This window comes from Lampetra fluviatilis, chromosome 62 (assembly GCF_964198595.1).
Source record: "Lampetra fluviatilis chromosome 62, kcLamFluv1.1, whole genome shotgun sequence".
NCBI lineage: Eukaryota > Metazoa > Chordata > Hyperoartia > Petromyzontiformes > Petromyzontidae > Lampetra > Lampetra fluviatilis.
Window position 1 is genome coordinate 4,868,148 of NC_136336.1, and position 21,418 is coordinate 4,889,565.

General features: G+C 50.4%; 1 protein-coding gene across 1 annotated transcript in view; it reads left to right on the forward strand.

Annotated features, from left to right (window-relative positions):
- The window catches only part of LOC144951370 (CLIP-associating protein 1-like), an 80,754-nt gene extending 71,137 nt beyond the window's left edge, over nucleotides 1-9,617 (forward strand). Inside the window, exons 38-39 of the mRNA XM_078881599.1 lie at nucleotides 1,671-1,787; nucleotides 1,935-9,617. Coding sequence (XP_078737725.1) covers nucleotides 1,671-1,787; nucleotides 1,935-2,012 — 195 coding nt within the window. The 3' untranslated portion in view covers nucleotides 2,013-9,617. The remainder of the gene's footprint in view (nucleotides 1-1,670; nucleotides 1,788-1,934) is intronic.
- The last annotated feature ends 11,801 nt before the right edge of the window (nucleotides 9,618-21,418 follow it).

Consider the following 21,418-nt stretch of genomic DNA (forward strand, 5'->3'; position numbering starts at 1 on the left):
TCGATCCCAACCCTGACGTCTGTACGTTTGGAGTTTGCGTGTTCTCCCTGTGGTCGCGTGGATTTTTCTCCGGGTCCTCCGGTTTTTCCCTCCACATTTAGAATCAACATCATGTGTTTATCGAGTATTTGAATGCTACTTTAAATTGTGATGATGATAAGCCACTTTGTTGAGCTATAATATGTGATAGCCATATTCTTGGTTCTTTCGGTAAAGTCACGCAGAAGGGAAATGATAAAACAATATCAATATAAAACATTAATGTCTTATATTTATATTGTTTTATTATTTCCCCAAAAGAACCAAGAATATGAATCCCTGCAGTCACGAAAGCTTTAAATCAAAATGTGATAGCCAGTTCACTTTTGAATAAGAGCTACATAGCTCAGTGGGCCTTAGCTGGTAAAATACAACGTTTATAGTTTAGTTTAAGGATGCTTGGCCCGTTCCTTTAAAAGAACAGCGTGTTTATTGACTGTGGGACGAAGATGGCGTACGCAGATTCTAACCATTGCGGGGTAATCATCTCAAAACTGCATGGGAGGTGCGGTATGGATACTGCAATGAACTAGTTACTTACGTTTTGATTTAAAGCTTTCGTGACGGCAGGGATTCATCTTCTTGGTTCTTTCGGTCATGTTATTCTTTCAAAGTCATGTTATAATATGACTTTGAAACCCCCCGCCCAGCTCCTACGCATTTCCCATAAACATGCTAAATTCCTCTTGATTTTATTTTGTCAAGGCGCTCTTCTTCCCCCCTCCAACCCAGCTTAAATATACGCTCCAAGCCTGGTGGTGTTTCATTCTTCACCTGAGGGACGGCTGCTTGCGTTGTGGCCGAAACGTCGTGAGAATTATTTTATTATGTTCTATTTTTATTATTTTATTATTTCCCTTCTACGTGACTTTACCGAAAGAACCAAGAAGATGAATCCCTGCAGTCACGAAAGCTTTACATCGAAATGTGGTTATTTATTTATTTATAAAAATAGATTTGACCCTTTATGGCAATAAAACAGGAGGTGTGAAGATGTTAAAACATCAAACAGAAACCTTTTTGCAAGGAATCATGTCTGTTGTTGAAATCGTATATCATTGTGGTTGATCAGTTGGGTAGAATAAAACATAGTGTAATAGTGCAATGTATAGTCTATAAGCATATTAGTTGCTGCGGCGCCATATTATTAACATTCCTTCCCTTTATTAATTCTAACCTTACTCCCTCCCTTTGATACTGCTAATCCTGCATAATGCACGGGCATAATGACTTTAAACCCCTCGCCAAACCTCCTACGCATTTCACAAGTAGTATCAATCGCATATCTGCATTTCCCATAAATATGCCAAATTCCTCTTGATATGCAAATTATTTTGTCAAGGCGCTCTTCGCCCCTCCATCCCAGCTTAAATAGTCGCTCCAAGCCTGGGGCTTGCCATTCAGACTCTGTCTACTCGACAGACCTGTTCTCCACCTGAGGACGGCTGCTTGCGTTGTGGCCGAAACGTCGTGAGAATTATTTTATTATGTTTTATTTTTATTATTTTATTACACCCCTTCTACGTGACTTTACCGAAAGACCCGAGAATTACTTACGTTTGATCGTTTTTTTGTTCATCGCAACAAATTGTGCTGACCGCGCGTGCCGTTCTCGTCCCCGCGACGCGCAGGGCTACGACAACGCGGAGAGCAGCGTGCGCAAGGCGAGCGTCTTCTGCCTGGTGGCTGTGCACGCCGTCGTCGGCGACGAGCTGAAGCCTTACCTGGGCTCGCTCACGGGGAGCAAGGTGAGGGGGTGCGGCCGGGCGTGGGCGGGCGGTGAAGCCGGTAAAGTAAAAATAGTTGATTAAAATCGTCAAAACGTGAACTTTTGGTCAAGGCTGCCGAAACCTCGCAACGTTTAACCCCCCGCCGCCCGTCCATTCTCTCCGCAGATGAAGCTGCTCAACCTGTACATCAAGCGAGCCGCTCAGAACAGCAGTGCCGAGTGCGACAACCCCATGCTCAGCTGAAGATTCTTCGCGACCGAGAAGCCTTTCCTCGGGCGGCCGCGATGATTTGTCTGTTAATCGTTGGTGGGCGCCACCCCCACTGCCGTCACCGATGGCAAATGCGCGACCGTACGGGAGACGCCGTTAGCCCCTCGATGCCCCCACGGCCGAGAGTCAAGTGTCGGGTGACGTTTCGAGTGACAATCTGTAAAAAAAAAAAAGTTGCGATTTGCAGGACTCGGCAGGAACGCTGCTGTAACGTCCGTTGTTGTTCCCACCTCGAAAGTGTAAAAGCGAAAAGCCTGCCACGTATACACAGGTTCATTTCTAGCAGCGTGTGTCAGCCAGTGTGTGTGTGTGTAGGGGGCCTCGCTCCGGATCGGTCGACCCATGGCACCTGGGTCTGTCCCGTGACCTCGTGCCAGCGAGCCTGCGACACTTCACGTGGCCTCACAGTGCAGTGCGTCTAACCTGGCACAAGCGCCGTGGCGATGTCACCGCCACTTATTGGCGAATGGCGGCTGTTGTTGTCGTGTGTTCACGCGTGATTTTTTTAATTACAAGATAGAGACATTTCTGTACAGTAGTGGATATTCTGACAGGATCGCCATGTGGGCGGGCGGGTGGTCTGACAGCCACAATTGAAACTTACCAAATAATAGGAATGATAGTGCTTTTTACCCTCTGTATGAACAACCGAAGACCATGTTGGTTGGAGCCCTTGTAAAGTTCACAATGCAAGACGCACCCTAACGCATTGCATTCAACACCGCTCCTGTGCCCAGCAGCTGAGTGCCTGCGATTGTTATTCACAAAGGCCGCGTGGCAGTATTGTTCATAGCCCTTTCAGCGGAAGACGCGATCTGGTTGACGGGACAGCTGTTATGTCGTAGACGCATAGCCTAGGTTCTGTCGCACGTTCTCCGTTGCAAGTTTGAAGCTTTGTGAACGAGCAAAGAAACGAAAAGAAAAAGACTTTGAAGTCACATTCATAGCTTGTCGTTGCGTCGACGTAATATTAGACCGTACGGACACGACATCACCTGAGTGCCGTAAGGGCGTGCAATTACTGTCGCGAAAAAGTCAACGCTACGATTGACAAAGCTTGCAGACCAAGTCCGGATAGCTCAGGACACGGCCTAGGTACTTGGGATGCGTTCCCTATTTTTTTTTCGGAGAATGATAAAAGTGAACATTGTTCTTCGTTGCGTCTCAGACTGTGGTGCCACGTGATGTCACTTCAGCGCTTTTTTCGCGACAAGTGCCATCACGTGACATCATTTTGATGTCAACGTTGGCGTCACTTTGGCGTAAAAGTGTAAAAATAACTTCCATTAAAATGGTTTTATGGATGGAAATGGAAATTCGTTGGTTCGTGTTTAGAATTATTACATTTATCGTTAAATAAAAATCGGCACATTTAGCCGATGAACAATTGAATGCCTTAAAAACCCCCCAATACATTGAAATACGAAATCGAACTTCGTCCCTGGCAGTTAACTCGCCGTAATAATTTCGTTTGTTCACCCAGGAAAGCCTCGCCGAGCCACGTGACTTTTCTTTTTAGGAGAAACCTGCCAGGTTCCTGAAGAGGGAGTGGGTGGTGTGGGGTGTGGCGATTCCTGCGCGTAATCCCGACTTGAGTCACTTGCCGTGTCACCTCTCGCAACGTGCGCACCGTAGACTCCGTAACGCAACGGCAGCCTTGCCCTCGGGGCGATCGCTAACGTCCCCGCATGCGTCGAGCTGCTTTTGGCGACGTACGTAGCCAACCGACCGTGCTAATCGGAGTGTGCGCTGGGGAGTTGGGGGGAAAACGTGGTATTTCTTTCGCTTGCTGCGCGCAAACAAAAATAACCGGGGCGTCCGCTGTGATTCGAAGAGCCGTGAAGCTCTGCCAACAACAAGGCGGCGCACACCGCAAGGGCCGTGTCACTGTCTCCCCCCCCCCAGTGACGCATCTACGAGATGAGAGCCGTGCGTGCGTGCGTGTTTTATATTACGTGCGTCACCTTTCCACGCCGTCCCTGCTGAGCATTGTACATAGACGTTAATCACGCTTCGCTTCGCCGCACATCGGCAGCAAGGGACGCGTGCGCGGTGCTCGGTCGTGTACATAGAGCTGCGTCGTTCTCGGCTGTTACATGTACATAGCCACGAGTAGTTAGGAGTGAACTGGTGAGGCCCTGGTATTCATCGTTAACTCAGTGTGGCAGTAGAGGTGTGACGACACGCGCCCCCGATCGCGTGCGGTTAAGCATTGACGTATCACTATTTGTAGCATCATCATTATAATAATTATAATAATTACGCTTGCTTATCCGGGGAAGGCCTCGCCGAGTCTCAAGTGTCTTTTGTTTCAGGAGGGTCCCGCCGAGGTTTCGCATTCGGCGATGACCATCGCGATACGTTTCCCAGCGAATTTAATTTGTGGTTAATTTGGCAAAATTCTTGGAACCATGACAACGGCACGCAACGGCCCAACTCTTGTGAGCGATATCACGGGATATCATTACGTCCTAACCGTGAGCGAGGAGAGCCGAGGGCGTTGCATCTTTTTTTAAGATTAATACGACCGCAGTATTAACCAGGGCGGCCCGCTGGAGTCGAACCACGAGCCTCTGCGGCAAGCTTGTGGACACGCTACAGCCGGGGCCATGTGGACTACCGCCTCTGTATTTTGCATTTAACAGATTAACGTGACGGCTGCAATCACTGGAGGCCACTTACATTCGCGTTGATTTAGAACTGAAACAACAAAAAACATTTTTAAAACTTAATATGAACCCTGAATCGCAGCGATTCATAGAACCGCCGGGGTGGGTGAATCGTGAACACTTCCACGAAGGTGGGACTTCCGAGCACACGCAGTCATTGTTTCAGGGTAACATTTAACCGCAGTTTTGATGACAACTAAATAACACGGCAAATCGCGCGCGTAGAGTTAGGGTTTTTTTTGTTCGCGTTGTGCGCTTAGAGGCTTATCATCATCGTCGTCGTCAGTCTTTAATTCCGCTCGGCGGAACGAACATTTGCGTTGCGCGCGCGGTCCGACGTTTTCCGAGTGTCGAGAGCCGCAAGCGGTTCAAACCCCGGCGACCCGCGACGGCCGCGGGGCGACGGACAGTTCCGATCGGCGTGCGAGCGCCTCAACCTTCGCCACGAATCGTCTCTGTCCCCGCCGCCGCGGTTTTATAATGACGGATGGGTTCTTGCGGCGACGCGTTGGCCGAGCACAAGGGGCGTCCGTTCCCCCGCACGCCCCCAGCCCCCTCTGCCCGCCCTTCACCCCCACGCCGCCACGTGCAGCCAAGTGCGAAGCAAGCGAAACTGCGTCACGTAGTTTTGCGCGCGGTTTCAATTCTTCCCCCCCCCACCCCTTTTCCCCCGAACAAATGTGGTCATTCTCAAGAGTTGTAAAAATGCTCCGAAATAAGAAAAATTGTTATTGGGGGGGGGGGGGGGGAGCTAGGATAATGAAAGAAAAACATGATACGCAATGATTCTAATGTGAAGTATCGCAGTGATTTTAAACGCAGAGATGGTGGGGGGGGGGGGTATCATCCGTTTTAAAATTAGATATTTAATGGGAGTATTTTATAGATAACTTTACCAAGAGTGATATTCGTAATGCTTTTGTAAAAATGGAATTCGTATATATACACACACACATGTATGGTCATTTACAACATTTTTAGAATGGCATTTTAACTAAAAAAATAATCACACCGACCACCGAATTCACATTTTTACCCCACAATGCACACCCCCCCCCTCCCCTTTCCCATGTGTACAAGAAATATAATGTTTGATAACCTCCACTCACGTCTACTTACCCTCAACCTTATTCCGCAACACTTGTCGTGAGCATTCCACAGGTAGGCAGGCAGGCACGCAACCGCGCGCTTGGCCACAAGTTTCTTCATCGCTGCTCTATGTCATCATTGCGACCTTACCTAACGGGGCCGCCGAGAACGCACGCGCATTGAAGAGGTTAAAAATTCGGACATTGGGGCCCCCTCCCCCGAGAGAGAGATTATTTAGAGGGCTCACAACGAACCTCTGTGACCATGCCGCTAATCTTCACTGAGGCGCCTCCAGCCCCTGGAACTTCACGAAACTCTGGGCGGGGGGTAGCCCTGCAAACTCCGCATGCACACCTCATCCGCACCTCATCCGCACCTCATCCACACCTCATCGACGCGTTTCTATCCCCGCAGCTTCGTGATCCATCCCCCGCGTGTAATTAGGAACCGAAGCCGTCTCTCCCCCGTCTTGCGATTTAACATTTTTGTTGTTGTTTCAATCTGCGTCGGCTACGAGAAACGCGCCCCTCGGTGATCCGCGATGTCACTCCACACACGCACGGAAACCCAGCGCCGTGCGTCTGCGTGTTCCGGTCCCGGGCAGTTTTTTTTATTGCCCTCCGCGCTCGTGTCTTGTTTCGGGGTCCAGTGTTTTGTGGGCGAGATAGAGCCCGAAACGTCTGTTTGCCGTTGAACATTCCGCCGCTCACGTGGTGTTTCCCGGTTGACTCGGTTTATAAAACATTCCTTACACGACTGTGAAAACACCCGTTGCTTGTCGATCATTCCGACGTGGTCGCGCCGTTGCGGAAAGAGAGTCGCGCGCGTGGCGCTCCGGTTTGACGGCCACTTTCTTCCGCCCCCGTGGAGCAGAGGTCGCAAACGGGTTTTGATTCCTTACCCGTACCCGGCCGCACCAGGGTCGCAAATGGGTACCCGTATCCGGCCGGGTACGGGTACCCGTTCCCTACCCGTACCCTACCCGAAATGAGTGACAAACGGTGACTGACCAGTGACTCACGGCCTACCCGTACCCGTACCCGGCCGCACCAGGGTCGCAAACGGCTACCCGTACACCCGGCCGGGTACGGGTAGCCGGGTATCGGGTAGGGTACGGGTATCGGGTACCCGGTTGCGACTTCTGCCGTGGACACGCGGAGACATTGCCGGAGGAAGCCGGAAAACCGCCGCCGCCGGGTTTTGAGACGCGGAGATTGCTAGTGGACGTGCATTCTGCGAAGTATAATTGTCGCACGGCGACTGCGTGGTAGTTACATTTCCCTGCCGTTTCTGTTTTGTAAGTTTAATGTACATTTGTAGACATGAAGGTGAAAACACGTTTAGCCTCGTATGCCCATTTCAGTCACGTAAATTAATTCTACGTTTTTATAAATGGAAAGCTACAGCTGCTTACTTTTTTTCCTCCTCCTCCATCCTCCCTCCTTCCCAAGCTTCCGTGATCGAGATTTGGACTTAACGATAGCAATATGACGTTGGAAACGCTCAAGACGTAAACGAAACGGCTGCAAACTCACGGATGTTTTAAGGAGCTCGTGTAATTGTTGTATGAGCAGGCCGACATTCGTAGCAATGTAACGCAATACAATGTTGTTCCCCGTAGCTTGCTGTGCACTGTAGAATATTAGCAAAAAAAACTAAGTTGCTATATCAATGCATAGAAACTATTGGATTTTATATTCATGGACTCGTAATACAATGACGTTACATCGCCGATTAATGTCCGTTCCACGAAAGGCCACGGTCCTTTTCCAACCTTTTCTTTCCACAAAAAGGCAGAGAAAATTAATACACGCTCACAGTTTTAATAAGGTTTGAACAAACTACGCGTCTTTTTATATTAACGTGAACGGCAATTTCTCGTCCTAATAGGTCACAGTTCACCGCAACAACTTAAATTATATACAGCCCTTTGTCAATCCCATTCCACGCCATGTCCATGCAGCTTGGTTGACCATACTTCACCATGGATGGGTTCAATGAAAAAAATTAACCCGTAAAAACAAAGTTTTTCACTATAAATCCTTTATATGCGTGGCGGCTAGAGTCCTCACGTCCTCTGGCTTGAGATGGCTGCCACCTATGGGTCAGATGATTGCCTGCCACCATTAAGCAATTGGTAATTAAATATAAAAAAAAATTCCTAAAAAGTGTAAAATTTTGTAAAAAAATTTTCACGAAAATAAATTGTCACGCACAACGAGTCTGTGTGCAAAATGTCAGCTCGATTGGATCACGGGAAGTGGGTTAAAAAACGACCGAAAGATTTGCACGGTCGTAAGCGCGCAAGCAAGCAAGTGAACTTAATATAAAGGATTTAAAAACACACATTGGTGAGGTGAAGTGGCCGCCTCCCAGTAAACATGGCCCAACGTTGCGTCAAGTGTTCCAAATCACTAGCCAACGTTGGGCCAATGGTTCCAAACCATAATCTTAGTTTTTCGGTAAAGTCACGTAGGTAAAAAATGAAATGAAAAGTAATAATAGAAATAAAATAATAAAAAAAATCACGACGTTTCGGAGGCAACACAAGTCTCCGTCATCAGGTGGGACCGTCACAGCCAGATTTGCTGCATCAAGTGCGGCAGGGATTCCAAGATGCAAGTTCTTAAATACAAGTTGAGGGGGGGAGCTTATCAGAATGTAAATTTAGCTGTGACGGTCCCACCTGAAGACGGAGACTCGTGTTGCCTCCGAAACGTCGAAATTTATTTAATTATTATTTATTTTTACCTACGTGACTTTACCGAAAAACCCTAAGAGTATGAATCCTTGCAGTCACCAAAGCTTTAAATCTACAATCTCGTCGATAGGTTCAAAGAAAATAACAAAAAAAACTACGACGTTTCCATCGCAACACACGCGGTCGTCATCAGGAATGTGTTCTTTTATTTGAACCTTTCTACTTGACAATAGCGAAATACCCAAGTAATATAAAGCACAGATTTATTTTATTTTGCTGTGACCTTCGTGGCCAGCTCATCCGCCCCATTTCGACTTTCTCTGCCTCCACAAGAGGTGCGGTTTTTTTTTTGGGTTGGGGTTATATCGCGTAAATATATAAATGTGTCGTTAAACCCGCCACCACCCGACACAGCCGACTAGTAAGGGCTTGTCACGTGAAACAACACGTGGCCAATTCGTCACCAGCACAGCAACCACCGGTTGTGTGTTGGAGAGTGAACCCACAACATTTACAATTTCTCTGCCTTCTTTTTTTTCCTTTTTGCTCCGTGTGCGGGCATCACACGGGTTGCAATGGCGAGTGCTTCATGTGCAGTGGGTTCTTCCTGTCGGACCTGTTCATGCCTGTTGCCGCAATAGCAGAGGTCGCAAACGGGTTTTGATTCCTTACCCGTACCCGGCCGCACCAGGGTCGCAATCGGGTACCCGTACCCTACCCGATACCCGGCTACCCGGGTATCGGGTAGGGTACGGGTACCCGATTGCGACCTCTGGGATGAAGCCATGTTGCAGGCGCGGGTGGGTTGATTCTAGGAACTTGGAATTGTGAGAAGAGACAAGACGTTGGGAAATGAGTGACAATCACGGTGACTCACCAGTGACTCACGGCCTACCCGTACCCGGCCGCACCAGGGTCGCAAACGGGTACCCGTACCCGGCCGGGTACGGGTAGCCGGGTATCGGGTAGGGTACGGTTATCGGGTACCCGGTTGCGACCTCTGCGCAATAGTTGGGTTCAACAGCTATCTTCCAGGTTATTTAACAACACACCACACACACACTTACTTGGGCGTTAATTTCTGTATTTGTACAGAATAAATTCTTACGTATCACGTTGTCTTTGTTCACGGTCTCTCTCTCTGGCTTTATATTTTTTTTTTAAAACACAACCGCAGCAGCGAACCGTCATTCGCCACCCAAGTGACGTTGACGTCACCGCGGCGCTTGTGCCAGGCTAGGTGCACCTTGAGCCGACAGTGTCGAAGGCTCGCTGACGGAGGAGGTCACGGGAAAGACGAGGGTGTTGTGAGTTGACTGAGAAGACCAGCAGATACACCACCTGTGCTTTTCCTACTGTGCCAACTTGCTGTGTTTTAGCCGCCCGGCACTCCGCTCGTTGTTGTGATCGTCGCTCCCAATTGTCCAGTAACAGCGTCCTTTCACGAGCCTCCTCCGCAGAGGCCGATCCTGATATCGCTGATACAATACAACAGTCTTCGGCAAGTCCACTCAGCTCCACATCGTCACGTACCGATCGCGTCGGTCCACCCCTTTTCCTCGCCGGGGAAAACCACAGCACCACCCTTGGGGCGCGCACACACACACAGAAGTGTCCGTACGTGACCACACCGGTAACACGCAGACACCTAAAACATTGTCTCTTTCGGATGTCTTGTCTGTCTCTCTCCGCGCCAAAGGATAGAAATGACAGCACCGTTTGCGCGACCCATCACGTGATTATTCGCACGGTCTTATGCGTTCATTCAGTCGGGGTACAGCAAGTGGGGGGCGGGGCATGCCCCCCCCCCTTCCCCTGCTGTGATCTGGAAAACTATATGAAAAGCAAATGTGTGAATGTGCGTGTCTGTTCGAAATGTTTAGAATACTTCCCGACATGCTACAAACTTGAAATTTGGCATGTGGGCAGCTTCCCGACTGTACACAATGCACAAAGTATAAAAATAGACTTTTGTATTTTGGGGGGCGGGGGGGGAGTGGGCGCAATAATGGATATATTTTGCACGGCAAGTGAGCGGTGACGTCACATCTGTGATGTCACCCGCATGCGGCAGCGTCACGCAGTGTGCCTGCTGACGTCACGCAGTGTGCCTGATGACGTCACGCAGTGTGCCTGCTGACGTCACGCAGTGTGCCTGATGACGTCACGCAGTGTGCCTGCTGACGTCACGCAGTGTGCCTGATGACGTCACGCAGTGTGCCTGCCAACGTCACGCAGTGTGCCTGATGACGTCACGCAGTGTGCCTGCCGACGTCACGCAGTGTGCCTGCCGACGTCACGCAGCGTGCCGGCCGACGTCACGCAGCGTGCCTGATGACGTCACGCAGTGTGCCTGCTGACGTCACGCAGTGTGCCTGCTGACGTCACGCAGTGTGCCTGCCGACGTCACGCAGTGTGCCTGCCGACGTCACGCAGTGTGCCTGATGACGTCACGCAGTGTGCCTGCCGACGTCACGCAGTGTGCCTGCTGACGTCACGCATCCTCACCCTCCGCGTAGGCCGTGTATTAATCCAAGACAATAATCCAAGTCTCGGGCGAAGCCGGGTAGTCAAGCAAGTAGGATCTTAAAGGAAAGGGAAGGGAGAGGTAAGAATAGGAGGAGATTTAAAATAGGTGAAGGGGAGGGGAGTGACAGGCGGTTAGTAGTGAAGAGTATTAACATGCGGTGGACTTTAGCGACCAATATTATTGTTCACAATAAAGGTGTTTGGGTTCGATGGCGTAAGTGTAAATGTGTCGTAACCCTCCACCACCCGACACGGCCAATTAGTAAGGGATTTGTTACGGAAACAAAACGCCAGTTAGTTACTAGTATAGTGTAGTGTATAGTAGTGTATAGTGTAGTGTATATTAGTGTGTAGTGTATAGTAGTGTATAGTGTAGTGTATAGTGTTTTGTGTAGTGTGGTGTGTAGTGTATAGTGTAGTGTATAGTGTAATGTAGTGTATAGTGTGGTGTGTAGTGTAGGGCTGGGTGGGGAGAGGCTGGGTGGAGCTGGGTGGGGAGGGTGGGGCTGGGTGGGGAGGGTGGGGCTGGGTGGGGAGGGTGGGGCTGGGTGGGGAGGGTGGGGCTGGGTGGGGAGGGGCTGGTCACCCCGTGGCTGTTGCATTGCCAGAAAGGTAAAAAAAAAGATTTTTTTTATTTTTCAAAAGGAGGCAAAATCTTCTTGGTTCTTTCGGTAGAGTCACGTAGAATGGAAATAATAAAATAATAAAATAAAACATCATTAAATAATTCTCACGACGTTTCGGCCACAACGCAAGCAACCGTCCTCAGGTGAAGAACAGGTCTGTCGGGGAGACAGCGTCTGACCTGGTCTTCACCTGAGGACGGCTGCTTGCGTTGTGGCCGAAACGTCGTGAGAATTATTTAATAATGTTTTATTTTATTATTTTATTATTTCCATTCTACGTGACTTTACCGAAAGAGCCAAGAAGATGAATCCCTGCAGGAGGCCAAATCTTAGGATTTAATTTCACTCGCAAAGCGCCACGCAGTCGTCTGATCATTCGGAGGTGCCAGGGGAAAGCGCCATCTGACCCAAAATATAGGAATTATTAATCGAAAGCCATCACAATCTTTGCTCATTTGGGAATGCAGCAGAAAGCAGCAAACCGCTCCCTATCAGCACACGAACTCACCCAGGGTCACTCACACACCCAGGGTCACTCTCACACCCAGGGTCACTCACACACCCAGGGTCACTCACACACCCAGGGTCACTCACTCACCCAGGGTCACTCACACACCCAGGGTCACTCACTCACCCAGGGTCACTCACACACCCAGGGTCACTCACACACCCGGAGTCACTCACACACCCAGGGTCACTCACTCACCCAGGGTCACTCACACACCCAGGGTCACTCACACACCCAGGGTTACTCTCACACCCAGGGTCACTCACTCACCCAGGGTCACTCACTCACCCAGGGTCACTCACACACCCAGGGTCACTCTCACACCCAGGGTCACTCACTCACCCAGGGTCACTCACTCACCCAGGGTCACTCACACACCCAGGGTCACTCACACACCCGGAGTCACTCACACACCCAGGGTCACTCACTCACCCAGGGTCACTCACACACCCAGGGTCACTCACACACCCAGGGTCACTCTCACACCCAGGGTCACTCACTCACCCAGGGTCACTCACACACCCAGGGTCACTCACTCACCCAGGGTCACTCACACACCCAGGGTCACTCACTCACCCAGGGTCACTCACACACCCAGGGTCACTCACACACCCGGAGTCACTCACACACCCAGGGTCACTCACTCACCCAGGGTCACTCACACACCCAGGGTCACTCACACACCCAGGGTCACTCTCACACCCAGGGTCACTCACTCACCCAGGGTCACTCACTCACCCAGGGTCACTCACACACCCAGGGTCACTCTCACACCCAGGGTCACTCACTCACTCACCCAGGGTCACTCACTCACCCAGGGTCACTCACACACCCAGGGTCACTCACACACCCGGAGTCACTCACACACCCAGGGTCACTCACTCACCCAGGGTCACTCACACACCCAGGGTCACTCACACACCCAGGGTCACTCTCACACCCAGGGTCACTCACTCACCCAGGGTCACTCACTCACCCAGGGTCACTCACACACCCAGGGTCACTCACACACCCAGGGTCACTCACACACCCAGGGTCACTCACACACCCAGGGTCACTCTCACACCCAGGGTCACTCACTCACCCAGGGTCACTCACACACCCAGGGTCACTCACACACCCAGGATCACTCACTCACCCAGGATCACTCTCACACCCAGGGTCACTCACTCACCCAGGGTCACTCACACACCCAGGGTCACTCACCCACCCAGGGTCACTCACTCACCCAGGGTCACTCACACACCCAGGGTCACTCACACACCCAGGGTCACTCACTCACCCAGGGTCACTCACACACCCAGGGTCACTCACTCACCCAGGGTCACTCACTCACCCAGGGTCACTCACTCACCCAGGGTCACTCTCACACCCAGGGTCACTCACTCACCCAGGGTCACTCACACACCCAGGGTCACTCTCACACCCAGGGTCACTCACTCACCCAGGGTCACTCACTCACACAGGGTCACTCTACACCCAGGGTCACACCCAGGGTCACTCTGATGGGCCCCCTTGACTTCTCACCCAGCCGCTTGAGTAGAATTCTCTGGACGATCTGTGGAAATATTTCCCTGCCTACAAACGCAGCCCAGGCGCACACGTGTCGAAAACCGGTCCCGGGCCTCACCCAGGTCGACTCAGCCTCAAATGAATTACCTGATGCGGCGTGGAGTAAACATCGCTCACTGGGGAGAGACAAAGACGGTCGGGGCGTGGTGCTGGCCACCCCCCCCCCCCCCCGTTTCGTGTGCCCTTCCGGGCCTTCATAGGTGCTGCTGCTGCTGCTGCTTACTCGATAACTTCCACCCGAACCCCTCCTTTGCCCACAACAGTCTGCGAAGTGCCACATTGGGCATCTGGGTCGTGTTCGGTGTTGCGGGTATCACCGGCCGTGGTGGTTGTTGAAGGGTAAACACGCCGCGGCGCTCTCCGGGTTCTCGGCGGATCATTCCGCTCCAAGCAGAGGGACGATGGTCACCGGGGGGGGGGGGGGGGCACCTGTTGCCGGTTTATTCCAGCGGGCCAGGTGAGGTCACAGCTGACAATGCCGTGGGCCCACGCGTCTCAGCTTTGGCGGTGATGCAACGGCAGAAACGGGTCCTGCGATAAAAGCTCCCGGCACGGACTGGAAATTCTCCTCTTGGACACTCGTTTGGTCTCGTCGGCGGCGACGACGACGATGATGATGATGTGAGTGAGTGAGACTTGTGTTGACGGAGACTTGTGTTCCCTCCGAAAGGTCGTGATTTTTAATTTGTATTTTAATTTTTTTTATTAATTTCAATTTAATTCTTTTTACCTACGTGACTTTACCGAAAGAACTAAGAGTATGAGAGAGAGTGAGAGAGTTTGGGGACGTGGAATTAACCAGCCGCTGTTGGAACTCGACGTTGGATTTTGGGGAGAATGATGAGTCACCAGCCGACCCCGTCGCCACCAGCAGCAGCAGCCGTGATTTATCCACTGCTGGATGAAGGCCTCCGCAAGCCGTCGCTCGGCGTTGCGCAGTGCAGCGATGCAACAGCAGCGTCATCATCATCCGCGTCGACCTCTTCGTACGCGCGGGGCGATTGGCCTCAGCGCGCGGACCACGCGGTGGCACGGAGGGACGGTGGCGAGTGGTCGCGTCTCTCGGCTTCGGCTTCGGAGTCGGAGTGGCAGCCCAAGGACTCCGCGCGCCCCAGGGCTCGTCCCGTGCGCGGTGAACACCGCCACGCGCCCTACGCCGACGGCGGACAGCACTGCACGGGAGAAGCGGTGGCCGCGGCGTCCACGACTCCGACGCACGTGCTGCAGACCGGGCAGCAGCAGCAGCTGCAGCAGCAGCAGCAGCATGACGTGAGGCACGTCAGTGGCGTTGGCAGAAGCACTTGCAAGCGGATACGCAGAGTCTAATGGCAAATATTCAACAACAACAACGACAACGACAACGACAACGACAACAACAACACCAACAACAACAACACCAACAACAACACCACCACCAACACCACCACCAACACCACCACCAACAACACCACCAACACCACACACCCCCACCAACACCACCACCAACAACACTACCAACACCACCACCAACAACAACACCACCAACACCACACACCACCACCAACACCACCAACAACAACACCACCAACACCACCAACACCACACACCCCCACCAACACCACCAACAACACCAACAACACCACCACCAACACCACCACCAACACCACCACCAACAACACCACCAACACCACCACCAACACCACCACCACCAACACCACCAGTGCCTTGTAGCCTTGACAGATTGTTGCGGGGGCAAGTGCTGTGAGCGAATTGCAGCCACTGTGAATGTCTGGAACGGCACGCGAAGGGTCAGATGGGAGGGAGGTGGCCGGAACCACGCCCCGGCCGCATTTGTATCTCCCCATCGGGGATGGGTTTTTTTTTTAAATACATTTTTACCCACTCATTTTTAAGGCTGAGTCGACCTAGGGGGGGGGGGGGGGCCTCGACCGGGTGCATATAATCTTCAACCGCTTGGTGGTGGCTGTGAGCGTGAATCTGAACTCCGGTGGCCGGGGGGTTCGTAGCGCGTTTGTGCCAACCAGCAGCTGAGGTCAGTGCCGGATGAAGCAAAGTGCGGGGCCTGTAGCATATGGTGTTATAAAGGGGTCCTTCCTCAATTAAAACATCAATATTAAAACATACATTTTTTACTTGCGTAGTAAAGTAATTGTATTTTTCCATTTGCTATACAGCCCAGATAATGCGACTAATCGCCAACCTTAAACACGCGGTCGTTCATAAAAGTCGAAGGCGGTATAGTACTATAGTGATAGAGCAAATGCAGAATCACTGAACAGCGATTGATAGTTTGAAAGCATTTAGCGCGGGGCCCTAGAAAGTTGCGGGGCCAGTAGCTACTACACATGTAGTAGTAGCTACCACACATGTAGTAGTAGCTACCACACATGTAGCAGTAGCTACCACACATGTAGCAGTAGCTACCACACATGTAGCAGTAGCTACCACACATGTAGCAGTAGCTACCACACATGTAGTAGTAGCTACTACATATGCACCACACAAGGGCCCCGCGATAAAGGCTTTGAAGCTAGCAATTCCGGTTCAGTGATTCTGCACTTGCTCTATCACTATAGTACTATACCACCTTCGACTTTTATGAACGACTGGGTGTTTAAGCTGTATCAAGTGAGGCAATGATTCAAGATGTAATCCCTTAAAAGCGAGTTGAGGGGGGAGGGAGAGGGAGGGGGGAGCTCATCAGACTATGGTAGCCAATGAAAGGAACGTATCGGGAGGGAGGGGGGGCGCAAGCGGCCAATTACTGCACACGCCAACACAATGGTGTTGGCGTGTGCAGTAATTGGCCGCTTGGGCACAAGCGCTTCCACGTCCATCGCCCACCCTTTTGGCCTCGCCCCCCCTCCCTCCCGATACGTTCCTTTCATTGGCTACCATAGTCTGATGAGCTCCCCGCTCCCTCTCCCTCCCCCCTCAACTCGCTTTTAAGGGATTACATCTTGAATCATTGCCTCACTTGATACAGCTAATCTGGCTGTGACGGTCCCACCTGATGACGGAGACTTGTGTTGCCTCCGAAACATCGTGATTTTTGTTTTTTATTTTATTTTACTTTCTACGTGACTTTACTGAAAAAAACCTAAGAAGATGATTCCTTGCAGTCACGAAAGCTTCAAATCTATAATTAATGGGTGTTTAAGATTAGAGATTTGTCGCATTATCTGGCTGTATAGCAAATGAAAAAAATACAATGACTTTGCTATGCGAGTTAAACATTCGTGTTTTAATATTTACGTGTTTTTTTTAATTTTATTTAGGGCCCCTTTATAACATCATACGCTACAGGCTCCGCACTTCGCTTAATCCGGCACTGGCACTGACCGATGACGCGCGTGGCTTTCGTCGTTGTCAGAGATTACGCGGTGATGGAGGGACCACCGGGGCTCTCCAAGCTGATGCTGTGGCACGATGAGTACGCGCAGCCCACCTCCACACATGCTCAGCAGCAACAGCAGCTGATGATGCTGCATCATCATCATCAACAGCAGCAGCAGCAGCACCAACAGCACCACCTTCAGCAGCAGCAGCAGCACGCCAGCACGTACCTACGGTGAGCCTGATGAAAACGTCGACTGCTCTGTTTGTGATTTGAAGCTTTCGTGACTGCAGGAATCCATTTGGTTCTTTCGGTAAAGTCACGTGGGTAGAAAATAAAATAAATCATGGCCCATCCATGTCATCATTTTATTTTTATTAATTTAAATTTTTTTAGCTACGTGACTTTACCGGAAAAAAACTAAGAATGGGAAAGCATGGTCTGCTGCTGATGCAACTGTTTTAAAAAAACTGTTTTAAAAACTGTTTTAAAAAGTCTGTTTTAAAAACAGTCTGCATCAGCAGCAGACCATGCTTTCCCACCTGATGATGACATGGATGGGTCATGATTTTTTAAAAACAATTTTTAAAACAGTTTTTAAAACAGTCTGCATCAGCAGCAGACCATGCTTTCCCACCTGATGATGACATGGATGGGTCATGATTTTTTAAAAACAATTTTTAAAACAGTTTTTAAAACAGTCTGCATCAGCAGCAGACCATGCTTTCCCACCTGATGATGACATGGATGGGTCATGATTTTTTAAAAACAATTTTTAAAACAGTTTTTAAAACAGTCTGCATCAGCAGCAGACCATGCTTTCCCACCTTATGATGACATGGATGGGTCATGATTTTTTAAAAACAATTTTTAAAACAGTTTTTAAAACAGTCTGCATCAGCAGCAGACCACGCTTTCCCACCTGATGATGGACGCTTGTGTTGCGCCCGAAACTTCGTGATTTATTTTATTTTATGCCTACGTGACTTTACCGAAAGAACCAAGAAGACAAAGATCCCCCGTGTAGCCTTAACAACAGACTGTTGGGACAAGTGCTGTTAGCGAGCAGCACCCAGAAAATTTGAAAAAAGTGACGTTAAGAAAAAACGCCCACTTTATTCTAAATTTATTGCTGTGGTTTTCACACCTGATGACGATTACTTGTGCTGCAATCGAAACGTCGTCAGAATTTAATAGTTGTATTTATTATTATTTTATTATTTCCCTTCTACGTGACTTTACCGAAAGAACCAAGAATATGAATCCCTGCAGTCACGAAAGCTTTAAATCGAAATTTGTTCGTTTTGTTAATGGAATCATGGGGGGGCGGGAAGTAATCAAGTTTGATTCACGATGACTTCGACTTCGCATCGCAAACCTCGTGGTAGCGTCTTTGACTCAGCCAATCGGACAAACACGGCGGTCACCGCATCGCGCGACGCTTTCAGATGGGTTTCCGCGGCCGTCTGGAACGCTCTTTTCCTTCCGATAATCGGAAGCCACTGGGAACCATTACTATATTATACCGTTATCAATTATACTATTACAATGTTATAATTAGAATGTTACAATGTTATCATTACAATTCTACAATTATAATAGTACAATGCTACAATTATAATATCACAACCCTAAAATTATAATATTACAATGAGACAATTATAATATTATAATGAACTAATTATAATATTACAATGCAAAATTATAATAGTACATCATTGGAACCTCATTTGCCAGTGAAAAATATGATAATTGGTTTTTTACCCTTCTATCTGGCAACAAAACTGACACCCTTTTTTCTTTACAAGGAGTCATGTTTGCATAGACCACAATACCTGCAGTCATAATGCAAACAAAAAGCATAACTCTGATAATGTATGCACTGTCCTTGAAGTTGATTGGTCCACACCCGAGACAGCTTTCCTTAGAGCCTAGTCTCACATGGTGTCATCTAGTCCAAGCCATGTGAGACTTCAAGGACAGTGCATATATTATCAGTGATGTTTTTTGTTTGCATTATGGCTGCAGGTATTGTGGTCTATGCAAACATGATTCCCTGTAAAAAAGGTGTCAGTTTTGTTGCCAGATAGAAGGGTGAAAAAACAATTATCATATAATAGTACATGTTTTTATTATATTACAATTAGAAAATTCTAATATTACAATGAGTTAATTATAACATTTCAATGACGCAATTATAATATTACAATGAGGCAATTCCAATATTACAATGAGCTGATTAGCATATTACAATGGCATAATTATAATATTATACTGGTCGGAACGAAGTGGACCAGACCACCAATAGATTAATGTGTCCGTCCGTCCGTCCGTCCGCGTCCGTCCGTCCAACCGCGTTTGTCCGTCCGTCCGTCCGCGTTTGTCCGTCCGTCCGTCCGCGTTTGTCCGTCCGTCCGTCCGCGTTTGTCCGTCCGCGTTTGTCCGTCCGTCCGTCCGTGTATCAACATCGCCCCCTACTGCAAACACTTGGCATGACCCTGTCCGACAAGATGGCCGCCCGCTCCCCCTGCAATCTGTGAATTAAACAAGATGGCCGTCGCTTCCGGCGCATCACGGCAAAACTTTAAACTTCGCTTCAAAATTACTTTACTGAAACGCAGCACTTTATTTAAAAAATTACTTTACTGAAACGCAGCACGTTTTTTTAACACAGAGACAAGAAACATTTATTAACACAGAGACGAGATACATTTAATCGCCTTATTTGTGCACGAAAAGCACGGCGCGAGGCCTAGTGCGGCAGGCTTCACGAGGCCTAGTGCGGCAGGCTTATTAACACAGAGATGAAACGCAGCACGTTTATTTAAAAAAAAATTACTTTACTGAAACGCAGCACTTTTTTAACACAGAGACAAGAAACATTTATTAACACAGAGACGAGATACATTTAATTGCCTTATTTGTGCACGAAAAGCACGGCGCGAGGCCTAGTGCGGCAGGCTTCGCGAGGCCTAGTGCGGCAGGCTTATTAACACAGAGATGAAATGCAGCACGTTTATTAAAAAAAAAATTACTTTACTGAAACACAGCACGTTTTTTTAACACAGAGACAAGAAACATTTATTAACACAGAGACGAGATACATTTAATCGCCTTATTTGTGCACGAAAAGCACGGCGCGAGGCCTAGTGCGGCAGGCTTCGCGAGGCTTAGTGCGGCAGGCTTCGCGAGGCCTAGTGCGGCAGGCTTCGCGAGGCCTAGTGCGGCAGGCTTCGCGAGGCCTAGTGCGGCAGGCTTCGCGAGGCCTAGTGCAGAAGGTGGTGGTGGGTGGTGGTGGTGGGGGCTGGTGGTGGGGGGTGGTATTGAGGGTGGTGTTGGGGGGTCTTTAAATCTCACAGCGTTTCTTGTCAAAACAAACACTTTCAATTAACGTTACACCAGAATACAGTAATTTTTTCTTTAACTCCTCTATACCCGGTCGATATCCCTGTATCGGTACTAAGTATTATTCCTACCAGCCCACCCCGCAGGGTCCTGTTAATGAGCTGATTAGCATATTTCACGTTAGCCCCGCCCACGGCGACGACGTCACGCCGTCACAGAGTTCCGCCATGTGCTCGCTGCTGGTCAATGGGCCGCGTGTTATTTGCTGTTTTCGTTGGCGCGACGCAGCCGTTGGGTCGTTTACAATCCCCGATGGTTGCTGCTGCTGCTGCTGTTGTTGTTGTTGTTGCGGCTACACGCGAGAGTTAGGGAGAGATGAGAGAGAGACAAGTGAATAAGTGAGACGAGAGGAGGCAGCAGCAGCAGCAGCGGCGGCGGCGGCGGTAGTGAGGAGAGGGAGGCGGGAGGAGAGAGGCCTGGAGGCGCCATCGCCGCGTCGTGGACGAGGAGAGAGAAGAGGGGAGGGGGGGGACGAGGGGAGGGGGAGACGAGGAGAGGGGACGAGGGGGAGGGGGGGACGAGGAGAGGGGGACGAGGAGAGGGGGAGGAGGGTGAGGGGGGGAGGAGGGGGGGAGAGGGGGGGGCGAGGGTAGGGGGGGGGCGAGGGGAGGGGGGGGGCGAGGGGAGGGGGGGGACGAGGAGAGGGGGACGAGGGGGAGGAGGGTGAGGGGGGGAGGAGGGGGGGGGGGGCGAGGAGAGGGGGGGACGAGGAGAGGGGAGGGGGGACGAGGGGAGGGGGTGGGACGAGAGGGGGAGGGGGGGTACGAGGAGGAGGGGGGAGGGGTGACGAGGGGGGAGGAGGGGGGGGGACAAGGGGAGGGGGGGGGGGACGAGGGGAGGGGGGGGACGAGGGGGGGGGGGACGAGGGGGGGGGGGACGAGGGGAGGGGACGAGGGGAGGGGACGAGGGGAGGGGGGGGACGAGGGGAGGGGGGGGACGAGGT